The sequence below is a fragment of the Sceloporus occidentalis genome, unplaced genomic scaffold (genome assembly GCF_023333645.1).
Source record: "Sceloporus occidentalis isolate IW3139 unplaced genomic scaffold, rSceOcc1.0.p SCAF_138, whole genome shotgun sequence".
Lineage (NCBI taxonomy): Eukaryota > Metazoa > Chordata > Lepidosauria > Squamata > Phrynosomatidae > Sceloporus > Sceloporus occidentalis.
Window position 1 is genome coordinate 872,040 of NW_028317118.1, and position 18,554 is coordinate 890,593.

The following is an 18,554-nucleotide window of genomic DNA, read 5'->3' on the forward strand; positions in this document are numbered from 1 at the left end:
CTCTGTGAGTGGGAGAAGGCAAAGCTATAGCCGTGTTGGTCTCTGGGCTCAGTCTGTAGAGCCCTTGCAGCCCCTTTGAGACTCACTGAAAGAAGGAAATTGGGAGGAAGAGCTTTCCTAGGCTTCAGTCTCCTTCCTCAAAAGCATCTGAGGAAGTAGGCTGAAGTCCATTAAAGCTCACACTGCCAATTCCTTTCTTTCATTGAGTCTCAAAGGGGCTACAAGGGTTATCTTCTACATCATCATCATCATCATTATTATAGCCAAATGCATCTGAGGAAGGAGACTTCAGTTTAGGGAAACTCCTGCTGCCAACTTCTTTCTTTCAGTGACTCTCAAAGGGGCTACAAGGTCTCTCTACATCATCATCATCATCATTATTATTATTAATTATTATCATTATATCCAAATGCATCTGAGGAAGGAGACTGAGGCCTGGGAAAGCTCCTCCTCCCAATTTCCTTCTTTCAGTGAGTCTTAAAGGGGCTACAAGATCTCAGCCCCATGAGAGCAGGGTTGCTATAGTCCTGCCCCTCCTATCCTGGTGTCTAATTTGCATATTATGTAAATTAGTATGCAAATTGCTCTCGTGAGGTATGGTACCGATTTGCATTTTGAGACGATGCAAATTCAGCGCATTAATCGTGGCACTTTGTCTCCCACTGCACTTCAACCTCAGGACCAAAGATTTGTTGAAGCATTTTGAGCATCGTTTTGCTCGCATGGGAAAGGAACGCAATGGTTCTGTGGTTACTGCAATCCCTGGTGTTCCTTTTCTTGGGGACTGGAGTATAGTATATTAAGCAATATCAATCTGGGGCGCTTTAAAACCAACTGGCCAATTTCATTTTCATAGAATCGCACTGCTGCTGCAGTTTTGTAACAACATGATGCTTTTATTTTACCTGCTTGACCCTTAGAAAAATATACACTCAAATACACACACACACACAAAAGTTCTCTTTCTGAATGTCTTTTTAAAAAGTACCACTTATTAAAAGTGTAGGAAAGCACTGTCCAAGCGGCCCTGGACGAGCGGAGAACTCAAGGTGCGTTCCATGCGTTGTAGACTCGCCTCCAAGGATCGCTCAGCACCACCCCGATCAGAGCAAAAAATATCAGCATCAGTCCTTTGGCAAGAGAGTGGGAGTACGGTTCTCCTGAAAAAAGAGCATGAAACAGAGAGTTTGAAGCAAAACGTTTGACACAAGAGGTGCTGCGTTACATGTACTTTAATGGCGATCCGGGATGTAAAAATACAGGCCTCAATCCCAGAGCAAGTAATGCTAAAACAGTATAATATCTAAAGATTCACGTGAATCAGAAATAATCAGCCATTCATGGGTAAATGGATTATTTTTACACTGCAGACACAAGCAGCAGATAGCCCACCAAAGTTCACAACAGTTCCACATACTGACAGCTTTGGGCATTTGAGGGTACATTTATTATTTATAGGGTTTATAGGGTTTCCCAATATTCATGACTGCATGCATGATTTAAAAATGCAAGTCAGGAAACCAACCAAAAATAATGATACTAAAAGCAGATCGGAAATTACAAGATGAACAAAATGACTGTTGAAATAAACATCTCCAGATGGGTCTCCTTCTCAAATCTAAAGCAATGATGTTTCAAAGCCGCAAGTACTGTGTAAATCTATAGCGCTATATAAATAAAGTATAGAATTGGGGGTATACTTATCAAATTTGCAGATGACAACAAATTAGGAGGAGTAGCTAATACCCCAGAGGACAGGATCAAGATTCAAAATGACCTGAACAGACTAGAAAACTGGGCCAAAGCTAACAAAATGAAATTCAACACGGAGAAATGTAAGTTCTGCACTTAGGGCGGAAAAATGAAATGAACAGATATAGGATGGGGGACACCTGGCTGAACGAGATTTATATGTGTGAAAGGGATCTGGGAGTCCAAGTAGACCACAAATTGAACATGAGTCAACAGTGTGATGCGGCAGCTAACAAGGCCAATGCGATTTTAGGCTGCATCAATAGAAGTATAGTGTCTAGATCAAGAGAAGGAATAGTGCCACTGTATTCTGCTCTGGTCAGGCCCCACCTGGAATATTGTGTCCAGTTCTGGGCAACACAATTCAAAAAGGGTGTCAAGAAACTGGAGCGTGTCCAAAGGATTGCGACTAAAATGGTGAAAGGTCTGGAAACCAAGCCCTATGAGGAACGACTTAGGGATCTGGGGATGTTTAGCCTGGAGAAGAGAAGGTTAAGAGGTGATATGATAGCCCTGTTTAAATATTTGAAGGGATGTCACATTGAGGAGGGAGCAAGCTTGTTTTCTGTTGCTCCAGAGACTAGGACCCGGAACAATGGATGCAAACTACAGGAAAAGAGATTCCACCTCAACATCAGGAGGAACTTCTGACAGTAAGGGCTGTTTGACAGTGGAACACACTCCTTCCTTGAAGTGTAGTGGAGTCTCCTTCCTTAGAGGTCTTTAAACAGAGGTTGGATGGCCATCTGTCAATGGGGATGCTTTGATTTCCTGCATGGCAGGGGGTTGGACTGGATGGCCCTTGCAGTCTCTATGATGATGATGATGATGATGATGATGATGATGATAATAATAATAATAATAATACTTGTCACAGTTCAAACTACACATAATGACTGCTTATTCAACTCATGACAAGTACAGCTTGGGCTAATGTAAGGAGAGTGGTTCTTCTGATTCGTACATCTCTCCATCTAAACCATCAGCTACAAATCCTTTTAACTGTAAATTGGACCACTCCAGGTGTTGGTGGACTAGGACTCAGCCCCAGCCAACAAGGAAGGATCACAGGAGCTAAAGTCCAACACCTTCTGGAGGACCACGTCTTTGCTGTCTCTGTCATAACTAAGCCATCTGAATGCATGACAAGTATGGTAACAACTCTGTATTTTTTTTACCAGTGTAGTAGGTTGTCAAGGGATAAAAAAGCTCTGGCCAGCAGACATCATTTCTCCTGCAGTCATATTCTGTGTAGTTAATCTGAAACCTGCAAAATAGTTCAAGACAAAGCCTTAAACAAAGACGCCTGATCACTGTAGTACAGATAAGGAATTCATCAGTAAAATGTTAAGAACATAAGAAGCTCCCTTATCTAGAGCATACTATTTTTCTATCTTTTTTTATGGCAGGGGGTTGGACGGGATGGCCCTTGTGGTCTCTTCCAACTCTACGATTCTATCTACCGTACTCAAATATTGTATATTCTGACAACGCTGCTCCAGAGTCTTAGGGAGCAACACTTCCCATCGTGTGCTACTTTATCTTCTTTTACCTGGAAAGTCCTGGGACTAAACCTGGGACTTTCTATGTGAAAAACAGTGCTCTGCCATTTATTTATAGTTCCTCCTCCAAGCTGAGTTGTCATAGACTGTATAAACATTTTTACTCCTATTACTCTTGTATTTATATCCTACTCTTCTACTTGTATACATAGCCTCTGGCTATTAAAGTCTCAAATGTACCCTATGTTTTTAGCAAGTCAAATTCCATGCTTCACTGTGTGGTGGTTAGAGCAAGCATAAATGCAGACCCTGAACCCCCTTTTTGTTCCCTACAACTTGCCCCCCCCAACTTTATTTATTAATATGATTTTGGAAGCTGAGCAGAATGGATCTGGATAGGAGAGCCCCAAAGATTAATAGGGATGTCCATACTGCAACTCATAATTGCAACCTTTACTACTTGGCCAATCTGAAAATTGAAACATAGTTCCATGGCAGCCACTCACCCCTGGATTAAAGGGTTGGATTTGAACTCAGGAAATGCAGGTTCAAGTCCCTAGTGGTCATGAAACCAGCTGATGAATTCTGGGCCAATGAAAGCCTCTCAACCAAGCATACCTCACAGGGTTCTTGTGAGGATAAACTGGAGAGGTAGAGGGCCTTCTACGGTACCTTGAGCTTACTAGAGGAAAGGTAAGATATACACATATCTGATACATTAACAGTAGAATTATGGCTGTAACACATCCAAGATAGTTACCTTGTCAATGGAACAGGGGGCTGAGCTGGTATTTTAATGAACTGGACTGCCACAGCGATTGGAAGAAAACTGGCTTTAGCTTCACAGATAACTGGACATTGAATTTGCCACGTTATCATTGAAAAACTGAACATGAAAAGAAATCAGTATTAGGAATGGAAAACTTCAAGGTGCAGCAGAGAAAACAACTAAAACAAGCGTTGCCTTGTGCTATGTTTATTATGCTATCTTTGGCTTTGTTGATATTCTTAAACAAAGCGATCAGTTATTCCCAGTGGTCAGAGCAAACAATTTCAGAGCCAACGCAACACCTTCCCCTTCCCTTCTGTGACCAGTAGGAAAAAAGGCAGCAATGCAAGACAAACTGTTTAACTGGCATACTGTATACTAGAATTCAGCTTTTCTTGGTAAAAATTCTTTTTCATCCCCAATGCAGAGTGTAAGACAGTCCTAATCATAACAGCCCAAGCAGCATATAAATGAACAGAAGTTACATTTCACCCAGAAACATAAATGAAACATATAGTGGAGCATAGAGTGATGAAAGAAAAACTAGGGCTGAGATTTCCAGTTGCTGAAACCATACAAAATATGCAAACAAGAGAGATCTGCCCACAACAACTAGAACGTTGCATACCTGATTTGTACACCAAGTATCTCTTCTTGTGCAATCCCTTCTATTGCACCCACATCTGCAGTAATAATCTGAATGTTCAAGTAGCCAGGAATATCCGGGCAGATTCCCTTTAAATTCTGAACACTTTCATTTGTACTGGGGCCAAGTGTATTTAAACCTGTGAATGGAGACACCAGTGGTCTGAGAAACTACTGAATCACTTGTGTAACAATTTTGACTTCTCTTTCAATGTTTCATAGAATCATAGGGTTGGAGGAGTCCTCAAGAGCCATCAATCCAACCCCCTGCCATGCAGGAACTCACAGTCAAACCACTCCTGACAGATGGCACTCCAGCCTCTGTTTAAAAATCTCCAAAGAAGGGAGACTCTACCACTATCCAAGGTAGCATGTTCCACATTTGAACAGATCTTACTGTGAGGAAGTTTTTCTTCATGTTGAGGTGGAATCTCTTTTCCTGAATCTATTGCTCTGTGCCCTAGCGTCTGGAGCAGCAGAAAACAAGCTTGCTCCATATTGCTCGATCCTCAATATGACATCCTTTCAAATATTTCAACATGACTATCATGCCACCTCTTAACTTTCTCTTCTCTAGGCTAAACATACCCAGCTCCCTAAGCCACTCAAACTTCATGTCTAAAATGTAGAGGCACAATACTGTCTTGTATAATTTTAAACAAAATGTGTAGTTTTTCCCACTTGTTACATTATAATTTTTATAATAAATGTTATAACAGAATTGGACATTTTTAAAGCTAAAGGAAAATCTAGCAATTAAATTCATGCTAGTGAATACTGTTACTTACGGATAATTTCCACCCAGTCATCTGGGACACTGGCATTGGAGTTGCCTCTCTTTCCAACATAGTTAGCTTGCACTAAAGAACTAAATCTTTCAACAACTTTCTCCCTGCAAACAAATGTGAGTTTATTATTACTGAACATCCGACACCTCCATTTAGTCAGTCAGCTTATAATGTTATAGATACTTAGGGGCGGGAAACCATTTAAAATTTCTGAAACCAATGTGGATATTTTGATTTAAAAATCACTTTTATTTATTTTCATAATGCAAATGTGTCAATGCTAGGATCACAGCTCCATTGTATTTAAAAAATGCCACAGATTATTAAAAGGGAAGAAATGATTCTGCCTCACCTCAACTGGGTGCAGTTGTCTCCAACGTCAATCTCTACAAGGCATCCAGAAACAGAATTGAATCCAAATAAAAGTGGTGTAAGACTTGTCGCCGTACACAAACTGCGCCCATCTGTGTTACACAGAAAAATCTTGTTCAGGTTTTTGCTTGTGACTTTATGCAATATTAGTTTTAAAAGGAAGGTTAAAATGCAGTTTTAAAATATTTAAATGTCCTCTTAGTCTTAGAAGGGACCTGTTTGTCTAAGGCATTTGCTATGCTGAACAAAGTTAATCGCATATTGCAAGACTCTGTGCAAAGAACTGATATTTAAAGATTTGGCAGATAGTTTTTGATGCTAGATTTTGCAATATTACTTTTCTGAAGCTATTCAAAGGAGACCAACTGGACATCACAAGAATATGTAGGAACTACATCTAAGGCTTTGGGAAGGAATGATATCAAATTACTTTGTACTTGTCATGCAGCACATGGTTAAAGGGATTACTTTATTTACAGTATATGTATACATTCCAGTAACAAAAATTAGCTCAACATCATTCACATTATATCACCCTGCCCTAATACTATGAGAACCAGCATAGTATACTACTTTTGAGTGTTTGATTAGGATGCTGTGAGAACAGGGTTTGAATCCGCTGGGTGATCTTGGGCAAGTCACACACTCTATGCCTCAGAGAAAGGCAACAGCAAACCCCCTCTGAACAATTCTTTCCCAGAAAACTGTATGATAGGTTTACCTTAGGGTTGCCATAAATCACAAATTACTTGAAGGCACACAACAACAACAATAACAAGAACATTATGGAAGGGGGAAAATATTGTTAGGAGTAATAAACCTAATTCTTTAATTAATTAATTTAAACTGCAGTTCTATCACTTTCCCTGTGAAAATGCAGTACCAGGCTTCCAAAGATTTAACGTAGTAACAGCATCCGAAAAATTCAGCTGCGCTGCTCTAACTGGTTTCCCAACTTGATAACCTGTACAGACAAAGGAAAATTTGTGTGAGGCTTTATACACGATGATTGGTACTGCAAAGCAATTGTGCCAAATACTAGGCTTTCTTGCTTTTGCCCATCACACATACAGTAACAAATGTGCTGAGGGTTGTGCCACTCTCAGGAGGGCATCACAAGTTACCTGCCTTTCTCCCAGCCTTGAAGCTGTAGAAGTGGGCAGACATCATCCCAGCAATGGGACTTGCTCTAAAGTTGAGAGAAAAACTGGGCCATAAGTGCCTTAGGAGTATAAGCCAAAACAGCATCTCATTCTCTCTCTCTCTCTCTCTCATACACACTTAATTGAAGGGGTTTGTTGGCTACTGCTTGAGCAGCAGCCAAGCAAACATATAGCCTGCCTCACCATCCTGTGGAGAGAGAGAGGAGTCATTAGTGGCTACTGTTCCAGCTATACTTCAGTTTCTAGCATAAAAGGAGGTAGCTTCTTTATCCACTAGTTAGAAGAGATGTTAGAGAAGCTAGCAAGAATGGGTAGGGTGCATGGCATGGCAACTTGATCTCTGGTTGGGCTGCCCAAGGTCAGCAAAAAAACTTCCAACCCTTGCATCATACACACACACACACACACACTTGTGTTTGGGATTCCAGCTAAAGCATAGAAGAAAGCTGACACATTAACAGGCAGATCTTCCATGATACATTAAGACGAAGGACAATATTTGTTCATTTGACCACACACACACAAAAATGCCAAAAGAAAAACAGTATCACTGGCAGCTGACAATCAATGTAACAAACATCTTCTAAACCAATAAGCCACTTCACCTGGGTTCCCAGAAAATTCTTCTGTGCTAGTAGCGTTTACACTCACAAAGTTGACTGTGAATTTCTGTGTCGGTACCTCTGATAAAGAAAAGGATATATTATAAAAAGGAAGGGCATCATCTTGTTAAAACTTTTATCTCACTACTATCGTTAATCATAGATTCATAAAAGCTGGAAGAGACCACAAGGGCCATCCAGTCCAACCCCATTACGCCATGCAAAAAGACACAAAGCACTCCATTCTTCCTAATGTTTAGGTGGAATCTCTTTTTTTACAGGAAATTTGAATCCATTGCCCTGTGGTCTAGCCTCTGGAGCAGCAGAAAACAAGCTTGCTCCATCCTGAGTATGACATCCTTTCAAATATTTAAACATGGCTATTATGTCACCTCTTCACCCTTTCTCCAGACTAAACATACCTAAGCCACTCCTCATAGGGCATGATTTCCAAACCTTTCACTATTTTGGTCATCCTCCTCTGGGCATGCTCCAGCTAGTCAATATCCCTCTTGAACTGTGCCCAGAATTATTATTTCCCTCGGTCTAGACACTATACTTCTATTAGATGCAGGATCATATCGGCTTCTTTAGCTGCCACATCACACTGTTGACTCATGTTTAACTTGTGGTCTACTAAGACTCCTAGATCCCTTTCACATGTACACTTGTGCATTACATATTATTGCTTCAGACTTTCAAATCATGCTCTGGTAACATTTTGATAACATTAGGCCACAAAATTAACATGCTTGGAACATGAAACTGTGACAATGCAATGCAAAATAAATATAATGGTACCTTCTGGACATATGTCCCCAAAAAGGACTTTGACTTTCATTTCGATTATTCTCTTGCCTTCCCAGATGATCTGGTAATCCTCTGCAAATGTCACATTTCTGCATTCTGAGCACAAAGGTAGAGTTAGTTTCACTGGAGCTTAAAGGCTTTTACAATATAATGATTTTTTTTAATGCATAATATCAAACAATATTTACCTCTCCCAGTACAGATATCTACATTATTTGTTTTCTTCTCGTGGGTCACCTGTAGTTTGATGGTGTCTAGCAAGAAAAATACAATGAGGGTAGTAATTCTATAATCAAGCTGTAATGAAAAGGCTAACATTAATACAAGGGTTAACATTATCTGCCTCATTTCAGAAAAGTGGATCCTAAATGCAGAATTAGTTTTCTACCTACAGACAGGAGATACATCCAAATTTAGGTGCATGAACTGGGATGGGAGGAGCAGATTTCCCTGCTCCTCCCCTAAGCTACCCTTGTTCCTCCAAATGCTAAACAGAAGTTTGGGAGATCCTGCTGAATCTTTGAAGTGGGTGGAAGAGGAAATCCCCCAAAATTTGGCAGAAGTGACTCCCACCGACATAAGACAGCCATTTACATGACTAGATCCCAGATGCCAGTAGAAGAGAAGCAATAATCCCAGTCCCCTCTTCTTTTCCATGGCTGACACTAGCAGTTCTCATTCCCATTTCTCCAGCTACAGACAGGTTCTCCTTGGTCACTTCCCCAATGGAGGACAGCCATTACAGTGCTCTGGGTTTGACAGTTGTTTTGGGAAGGAGAGGCACAGAGGGTTTGCCTGTGGAGTCTTACACTCCATATACTTCAGTGCAGGATCTCAGCTGTTTTAAACCTGCAGCATAAAACAGCCACCTATGTGACCCTTCCTTCTCTTCCTCCCATTGTCAGTATATACACACATATACACAGGAATGAGTAGCAGGCAAACAACCTGTTCCCATTCAGAAAAATCACAATTTACACTATCACTTGGCTTCGCTATCCCTGGTACTGTTTGGCTTTAAGAGTAAAATAGTGATCTGAGCAATTCCTCAAAGGAGAATCACAGCCGCCTTAAAATAATGGAACCCTTGGAGCAGCCCAACAACCTGATGTAAACATGAAGAACTAATTCTTTCCCAACAAAAGCAACATACCTCCAGTACCACTATTAATTAGTATGTCAGTCAGTAGGCTATGCCCTTCATTGCAAGCAGCGAGACATTCAGCTTCAAAATTCTGAAGGAACGCAACAGGGCTATTTCTTGCACACTGCCCAGCTATGAACAGCTACACCACACAACACAAAAGAGCAGAAAAAATGAGACTGTTGTGCCATCATTCCCACTTGTTCTGAACACACATATGCAAACAACAATGTGGGTTACTTATAAAAGTAGACAATCATTACCTGAGGAACTGTAAAATACATATTGTGTATAGTCAGAATTGGATCTCCTTGTTTGTAACCACTGGAAAGTTTTCCTTGGACCGTTTGGAATGGAATCTTAAATGAAGAGACTTGGTATGAAGAGGAACTGCAAATACATTTTAAAAACACATTTATATTGTTATTAAAGCCTTAAAGGTAGTGTTCACAGTCAGTTTTGTCATGTACAGCGGGACATACATGAGGAGAAAGGGGACATAAAGAAAATATGCCAGAATCCAGAATCACCCAATGAAATTAACTGGCCAAAGAGTCTGAACAGAGAAAAAGAAGTCCTCCTTTGCACAGTGCATGACAAATGTACAGAGTGGATTGTACATTTGCAATGATGTAAACTAAAAGAAAACAGATTCCACCTCAACATTAGGAAGAACTTCCTGACAGTAAGAGCTGTTGGACAATGGAACACACTCGTAAGTTTGGTGGAGTTTCCTTCTTAGGTTTTTAAACAGAGGCTGGATGGCCATCTATTGGGGGTGCTTTGATTGTGTCTTCCTGAATGGCAGAGTTGAATTTGATGGCCCTCTAGGTATCTTCCAACTCTAGAACTCCCTAACACAAAATATGGCAATAAGGGGTAAATGATAGCTCTGCCACTGAATACCAGCTCCTTTGGAACCACAGTGGGAGAGTGCCGTTGCCTCCATTGCCCAGTTATAGGCTTCCTGGAGCATCCAGCTGTCCACAAGGAAACAAGAGACAGGACTAGATGGAACTCTGAAATAAAATTGCTTTTCTTAAATTTGTATGTGGCTGTAGTCTGATCTACTGTCCAACATGACAGAATGAGAGGGAGAAGCATGTTGGCCCACAGATGTCTATGTCATCTGTGGGAGGCTGGAAACATGCAAAAAACAATTTATAACATAAAGCATTGATCATTCTTAACATATCACATGCATGGTGGAATATACTACATGAGTTCAAGCAAAGCTTGACAGTGATTTTTATTTCACAGGCTTTTTTATACACAGACACACCATACTTACATAGATCCATGAAAGAAATAACCAAGGAAAGGTGTATTGTTAAGAGAAGACTGCACACATAAGAAGGGAAACCAGTCAGGGGCCTTTCCAGTCTGGGCAGAACACAGCTGATCAAAAGGTGGATTGACATCCCCACCAAATGGGCCTTTATAACATGACCCACTGAACAGCTGCTTCATCTCTGAGGTGCATTCCTTGAAAGAAAAACACACACAAAAGAATTATATGACACATTTGGTCCATCAAACAATATTAGGTAGCAACAGAGGCAATTCCTAAGCAAGTGACCATAGATCTTAACAGAAGACCCAGGGAAATGAACCATTGTGGATTTATTACATCACACCTCTAAATGTGAAGAAACATACATGGATCTTTATCAAATCATTTTACAGGCATGTTTATATATTCTCCCCAAAGGACACGTATATAAAGTTTTAGAAGCCAAAAGTAGAACTAGTACCAGATCACAGCAGCAACGGATATCACAGGCTCCTGCGGTGAGATTGCAGGGACAAGAACCCAAAGGCTGAAACACTTGATTGGGGATCACTGTGGCATTTTCTATTTTAAAAAAGAGAAAGGGGGGGGGACAACTTAAGGGCTAGGAATTTAGAGGATTCCTTCCTCCTACAGCTGGTACTTGGAAGCAGAAATTCCATCTGCTACTGAGTGAAAGAGAAAGAAAGCAGTGCAACTTATGTTCAAACTGGAGCTCTTGTCTCCTCCCTGAGAAGATGCTGTGGGCTGCAAGGTGCAGCAATGTTGTGCGGATTTCTCTTCTCACCAATCCAGAGAAAGCAAGTCCATCATCTCTCCTGGGATTAGGTGTCTCCTCTCCCTCAACTGTTTGCATTCAAGCTATTCATTTTAAAAACATATCCTGAAATCTGGTGTCTGAAATGTTTATTTTCTTCCCTTCTCTTTGCCCCTTTTGCACTTTTTGTTTTGTCTCCTAGATTATAAGAAGGGGGACTGACTTACTCAGTATTGACAATACATAAGCTGCTCTGAGAGGCTTTTCATAGCAAGGTAAAAATTAATTTTAAAAACAAATTCTCTGTCCTTAAAGCAAAATCCTCCGGGCACAATCTAACTGATCTCCTATATGAGACTGCTTGGTATGATCGGGGGAAAAGCCCTCAAGATGAGGTTGTACCAACAGTAGGTGTCTCAATATTGCTGGGAGACACCAGAGCCAGGGAATGTGTTTACCTCTAACTTCAGTGATTTCAGAAGTAATCATCCTACAGAAGAATCTCCTACCAAAGTGAATGGCTACCATAAGGTGAAGTCTTAAAGCACTCCTTACCAGGAAACTGCAGTGGTGAGAGCAAAGCTTGCCCTCCAGCCTCAATGTTGAGTGGCTTGGGATCACGAAGGACAGCATGTCTCTTTCTATATAGGACACATCACACCCCTCAAAAATGCAAGCCCTCCCAAGAAAGATAAATACATTATAAGTTCAAAACTCTGCTACCTAGATGCATATGATGCTTAAGTCATGTAGATGCAAGCTGGGCAGTGCAAGCATACAGTCCCATGGTGGGGCTGTTGCGTCAAAAGACTGAAGCTTCACTGTGAAGACACACTGGATCACTGGTCATTGTTTTACTCATATAAATGAGCTGAACAATATCAACATAAAACAACAAAGACCAAAATACCTTCTGCTTTTCCTGACACATTTGCTGAGGATGTATTGGCATATATTTCAGCTTGGATTAATAAACGGGCCACTACCACTGACTGCCGACAAGCTGAGACCTGCAGTGCTTCAACCAAGCAAAGCGGTTCCATGCAGCAGTTAGTGAGGTTTGAGGTGCACAGTTGCAGATTTCTGGTCAAGCGCACTGTCACCCTGGAAACATTCTGAAATACACAATTTGGCAATATCTTTGTATTAATTCCTTTGTATTAATCTTTGTATTAATTGTGACTGATGTCTCAATCTCTTCTTTTTGGTACAGGTATGCATGCATGTTGTAACAATCTAATTTTGTGCAGTGTACCTGCTTGTATATTTGTTGAATTTGCTTACATTAAAAAAATGAAAAACAATCAAATAAAATGAAGGACATAGAAGAGAAATATTTTATTGGGGTCTTACTCTCTAGTACACTAGCTTTAGTGGGAAAACACACAAAATTCTGTGTCATCAATGTACAAAGTCCTGTGAATCCTCCAGCATCCACAGGAATAACTATTTCTTATTCTGCAAAGAATTAGGCAATATACATTATTTCTCAGTATATTATATTTCACCTACATGAATGACAGGAACTTTAAAACACTGTTAGGGCATCCAACCACAGGCCAATCCCATGAGAGGTCTATGGCATTACATTCAAAAGAGGCACTCAAGAAACATACTTAAGATATTTAGTTAGCAAAAATCATTTTTTTTTACTTACTCCTTGATATGTGACATTTAGAATCCAGTCACCAGTTCTGTTTCTTCCACTACAGTCGGCAAGGGGCAACATTCCTAGAAGAGTGCAAAAAATCAAACCAAGACCAGCTCAAAATGTTTCGCTGCCTTGGCAGACAACAAGTGTCTCCTCTTCCATTCCACATACATAAGTTGACTAGCCTATACAAGTCAAATTTTACTTCCATACGGGAGATGGAATAGCATTCTCCATCATACCGGAAGGCAGCAGAATAGTTTAAAATATGCAGGACAGATTGTGGGGCACACACAGTTCTGTCTCTAAGAGAAAAGAATAGCTAGAAGGAATGCAATGTGGCCTTCATCCATAGTTTGTTGTCCATCTTACCAGTAGGAATATTCATGCATCTAGTGGTCTTTGTGGCAGAAAAGTGGTCTGGTCATTTCATGTGCAATCTAAAAATTGGTTTCAAATAAATCTTACCTGTTTCGCTGTCTCCTGTAGCAATAGAGAAAGCATCTACTGGAACACCGGCCAAAGAAGAGGTGACGCTAGTTCCGGACATGTGGATAAAAGCAGGCCGAAAGCCTAAAACCAGAAATCAGACGTCATTACTAGTGCTTCTACTATAAAGATGCATTATGTGAAGTGTAACCAGAGAATTAGAGACGCCTGAGCCTATCTTACACACAGTAAAAAACAAGACCTGATAGTTTTTGTGGGGTTTGGGGGGCTATGTGTCCATGTTCTAGAAGAGTTTATTCCTAATGTTTTGCCGGCATCTTCAGAAAAAGACCCACTGACCTCAATATACCTCTGGGTACACAGATAAGCAGTGTGGCCTAGTGGTTTAAGCATTGGGACGAGGACTCTGGAGATCAGGGTTCGGCCATAGAAATCCACTGGCTGACCTTCAGCAAGTCACACTCTCTCAGCCCCAGAAACCCCCGCGAGGGGAGTCAGAAACAACTTGAAGGCACGCCACCAAAATATATAGGGCCTTTTTATTGGCCCTTTTATAGTGTTCCTTTTTATACGGTCCTTTCTGTGGCGTACCGTCTCGTTTCTACTGTCCCTTCTTTCATCGTGTCCCCTTTCGATGTGGCCCTTTTTATGTTGCCCCTTTTAGACGGTGCCCTTTACATGGTGCCTTTTAGACTGTACCTTTTTCTATTGTACCTGTTAAACATGGTCCCCTTTAGACTGTACCACTGCTCTGCCACCTTTCACTGTGCCCCTGTCCCGTGTTGCCCTTTTCCTAGTGCCCCTTCCGACTGGCCCTGCCCTGCCCTCCGCCAGCGCCACCCACCGAGGTGCCCATCTTGGGCCCGAGCCAAGCAGAGCCCCCAGAGGAGCCAACCGAGCAGCATCGCCAGAGAGAAGGGCTGTTGCTGCCGCTGCTAAGCCGGGCCTCTGAGGCGGCGGGAAAGACGCCCCGCCGCCATCTTGGCGGTCGCCATAGAGACGACCCCGCTGGCTAACCCCAAGAAGCCCAGGGAGGCCGAGGAAGGGGCCGAGGAGGTTCCAAGCCGCCTCCGAGCTCCTTCCCAACCGGGCTGAGCGCCTTCTGCCCCCCGGGGGAGGTTGGGCAGGGAAAAAACGCCACCTCCCCCCGCCTCCGCTAGGAGTGGTAGAGTCCAAAGGGAAGCTCCCTCGCCTACAGCTCCCAGCATGCCTTGCGGCAAAGCGCTGGGTAAATCTACAGCGTCAGCGCTGTATAAATAAAGCATAACAACAACAACAACAATAATAATGGTTCGACGCATCCGCACCGGAGCACTTAATGCGGGTTCCTACCACTTGAATTCTGGGCCTGGGAGTTGGCTCTGGCGCCAGAATGTGGAACAAAAACCACAAATAACAAAAACACGTTTTTACCTGAGAAGACCTCTCTAGGCATCTCTAGGTGGAACTTTGTGGTCAACATCTGCCAGACCTTGACCATAGAGTTGCGCATGGAGTGTGCTCTCTAGGACTCTCTAGGTCCTCCAGGGCAACTCCGTGGTTAACATCTGCGAGACACTGACCATAGAGTTGCGCTGGAGGAACTACAGAGGCCCAGTTGAGTGTTCTCTCTAGGAATCTCTAGGTCCTCCAGGGCAACTCTGTGGTCAACATCAGCCAGGCATTGACCATTGAGTTACACTGGAGGAGCTACAGAGGCCTAGTGGAGTCTTCTTTCTAGGAATCTCTAGGTCCTCCAGGGCAACTCTGTGGTAAACTTCCCACAGAATTTCTCTGGTGGGCCTAGTGATTCCTAGAGATAACATATTAATCAAATCCCCGAGAAAACGCTTCTCTAGGCATTTGTAGATCCTTCCGCATGATTCTGTGGTCAAACTCTAGCAGATGTTGACCAGAGTTCGGCTGGAGGACCTAGAGATTCATAGAGAGGTGTTCCCTCAGGTTTAAAAAGTAGAATTTTTTTACAGTATTTGCATTTTTTCCACACTCGTGGGGGTCCTGTGCCCCTAACCCCAGCAAATGTGGAGGGCCTACTGTATTTATAACTGTGTTGTTGTTGTTGTGTCTCTTCAGGTAGTTTCTGACTAGTGGCACATCACAGGGTTTTCTGGGGATGAGAGTGTGTGATCCGCCCAGGGTCACCCAGTGGGTTTCCACAGGCAAGCGGGGACTCGAACCCTGATCTCCAGAGTCATAGTCCAACACTCAAATCACTACATCACACCCGTTTAGATTGATAGTGCAGACTCTAAATTGAAACAAACAGTTCAAAAACTGTTCAAGAAAGCATCTTCTATGTAAAATACGCTTCAGGAGGGGGAAGAAAAGATGGAAATAATCAGAGCTTTGTTCTGCAAGATTAAGGTTCACTGGTCTGACCTCCTCCTGCAACTATTTGGTCAATGTTTAGCAGATGGTGCGGCGCATGGCTGGTGGGGATGCGTTCAACTGGTTTCAACAAGTAGAACAGGATATCCTCCTCCCCCTTCCCAGCATCTAAATCAAATCTCTTTTGCTCATGTGCAAAAGACTGCATCAAGTCTGGTGATTCCAAGAGAAGACAGCTAGTTTTCCCACCACATCCCTGCAGAAGGGTTGTGTTGATATTGCTGGGAGACACATACAACTGGAGGGGAAAAGCCATAGAAATGGCAGTGGGTAGCGACCCAAGGATCTGCTTGTCGTTCTTATATAAGAACGACCCTTTCTATTCCTTCTATCTTTCAGATCTCCTCTCGGCACCACAGCAGGTTAGGAATAAGTTTCTCAAGGAGCAGAAGGACCTCGCGGTGGTAAGGAGACCCATTTTATTATCATTCCACATTCGCCATAGAGGCCCAAGGGCCCTAATCTAGTGCAATTCCAAACATCATAGATGGGAATGTTCTTGGGCCAATTGATTTACAAAACATGCTGCTAAAAGAAGTGGTTGCAGCTACTAGTTTGGTTTTACTAGATGGCATCAAAAGGGGACTAGTGAGAAATTAGTTATCTGTATTGCACCTCACTATGGCTACCCTTAACTACATAATATAGTTATACATGACACATCTGAGAAAGTGGGTGCTATATGTTATTAACAAGTGTTAAGGTTTCGGGGGGGGGGGGTTATGCCACAGGACTTGTTTTTGTTGCAACAAACTAGTATAGTTATCCCTATGAAAAAAGTATACATTCTGTAAACCTTTCTCTGCTTCCATTCTTACCTTCCATTCCCGCTTCTAGACTCTAGGGAAACTTGAACACCAGAAGCTGAGCAGACTTAGACAACTGGATGAGGAAAAAAACCATTTTCGTCTACTGATGATAAAGAAATTAGCCCCCAAAGTCACCACCAGCAGGGGTTCCTCCAGCATCACAGAACCAGACTTTCAAACCACAGTCTCCAGTGTCCAGTTTTCATCTCTTGAATTAAGTAAGAGCAGCTGGAAGAGCCTAGACACCAAATTGTACACCAGACCAGATGCTACCTTCTTTTCAACTGCCAGAAATGAAATTTCAGCCACTCATACTCCAAAGTTTTGCAAAGTAAGCTTAACACCTGAGGAACCTAAAATGTAGCATTCTAGGCCAGTAAAGCACCAGTTTTTAAAACATTGTCTCAAAAATGGAAGTGCCCAAGATCCTTGGAACATACTTATGTCACATTTAAAATTAAACCTGGTGGTTACAGTAAAGAAAGAAATCAACAAAGCATTCTACATTTGTAGTTTGCAAACTTTAAAAATAAAAGTATGTAGGATGCTTCAGCTAGTATGATAGTGGTGTTACAGAGGGGTAGCAGTGCAGAGAGTGAGACAGTGATAACGGTAAATACGTAGAACAGTTAAAATTGCTGTGTTCATATTCCCTTCGTAACTTGCCCCTTTTCCTTATACAGTTAAACCATCTAAGGACGACACCTTGAGGATAAGGTAGTAAAAGTGAACCAAGTTTGCTAGTAACCTATATATTTTAATTGGTTCCATTTATTCTTAACCTACAGGCGCCTGGCTCATTTCCGAAACACTGAGCCAGTCAATTCATATGGACACCTTCCTAGCAAGAAGCACCTCGCAAGCACTGAGAACTATTTGCCTCTCTTCCATCACACTACATCATCTATACACCTTTGTGAAAGCAGCAAAAGGAATTAATGCTTGGAATGGATTGGTAAACTAAACTCTTGGTGCCAGCTGAAAACTGATGTAGCTTTATGTATAATTCTGTTGACATCCATATTTTAATGAGAAGCCATGTGAACATAAAGGGAATCAAGGCAATATTCCTTATTAGCAATAACATGGGCTTGCAAATAACTATCATCCAGGCTGTAAACGTGTAGTAAATATTCCAAGCAAGTGATAAGTTACAGGTTTTCATACAGAAAATACCACCTGCCCTTAAGGCCATGAATGAGATCATGAAATCAAATTTAGTAATTTTGACTGTTTTTAGCTACACTTTGAACGTTTTTACATTGTTGTTGTTACACAAAATACTTTAAACCACATTTGAGAATATTATATGGGAAAAAAATGTCTATGTGTTCCTTTTGTGATAGGATTCTGTAACTGCTCACCGTGTCCCCTTGTACACAAAATTCCCCACACTGGCCCTCTCTGCCAGTTTGTCGCCATGTCTGCCATCAACCATTAAGAGTGCTTACTGTTGTTTTTGGCTGCCTTCAAATCATTTCTGAATTGTGGGGACTCTAAGGTGAACCTATCATAGGATCTTCTTGGCAAGTTTCTTCAGAGGGAGGTTGCAATTGCCATCCTCTGAGGCTGAGTGTGTGTGTGTGTTGCACCGGATTAAAGGAAACAGTAGAAAGAGGGGAGCATCATGTCTGTAAATATACTTGTAGAGGCCCTTTGCT

At 41.9% G+C, this 18,554-nt stretch overlaps 2 protein-coding genes across 6 annotated transcripts; one reads left to right on the top strand and one right to left on the bottom strand.

Moving 5' to 3' along the window:
* Window positions 1–895: 895 nt before the first annotated feature.
* On the bottom strand, window positions 896–15,159 carry TCTN2 (tectonic family member 2). Of its 4 annotated transcripts, none has more exons than XM_089499670.1 (18): window positions 15,110–15,159; window positions 13,715–13,819; window positions 13,253–13,326; window positions 12,506–12,710; window positions 11,302–11,402; window positions 10,839–11,032; window positions 9,811–9,937; window positions 9,557–9,689; window positions 8,592–8,657; window positions 8,395–8,499; window positions 7,597–7,674; window positions 6,694–6,792; window positions 5,809–5,920; window positions 5,457–5,560; window positions 4,652–4,808; window positions 4,015–4,140; window positions 2,931–3,019; window positions 896–1,160 (listed from the first exon to the last, which is right to left on the bottom strand). In XM_089499670.1, the coding sequence occupies exons 1-18, from the start codon at window positions 15,156–15,158 to the stop codon at window positions 1,045–1,047; spliced, it is 2,040 nt and encodes a 679-aa protein (XP_089355796.1). In that variant the 5' UTR covers window position 15,159; the 3' UTR covers window positions 896–1,044. The 4 variants fall into 4 exon arrangements, with proteins under 4 accessions (XP_089355796.1, XP_089355795.1, XP_089355798.1 ...); XM_089499669.1 differs by lacking the exon at window positions 15,110–15,159 and adding an exon at window positions 14,541–14,844; XM_089499672.1 differs by lacking the exon at window positions 15,110–15,159 and adding an exon at window positions 14,541–14,842 and having other exon boundaries at window positions 6,712–6,792.
* On the top strand, window positions 14,752–18,459 carry LOC149281129 (uncharacterized). Of its 2 annotated transcripts, none has more exons than XM_089499675.1 (4): window positions 14,752–14,924; window positions 16,424–16,488; window positions 16,922–17,224; window positions 17,682–18,459. In XM_089499675.1, exons 1-4 carry the CDS (start codon window positions 14,903–14,905, stop codon window positions 17,706–17,708), a joined length of 417 nt encoding a protein of 138 aa, XP_089355801.1. In that variant the 5' UTR covers window positions 14,752–14,902; the 3' UTR covers window positions 17,709–18,459. The 2 variants fall into 2 exon arrangements, with proteins under 2 accessions (XP_089355801.1, XP_089355800.1); XM_089499674.1 differs by having other exon boundaries at window positions 16,922–17,111.
* Window positions 18,460–18,554: the final 95 nt, after the last annotated feature.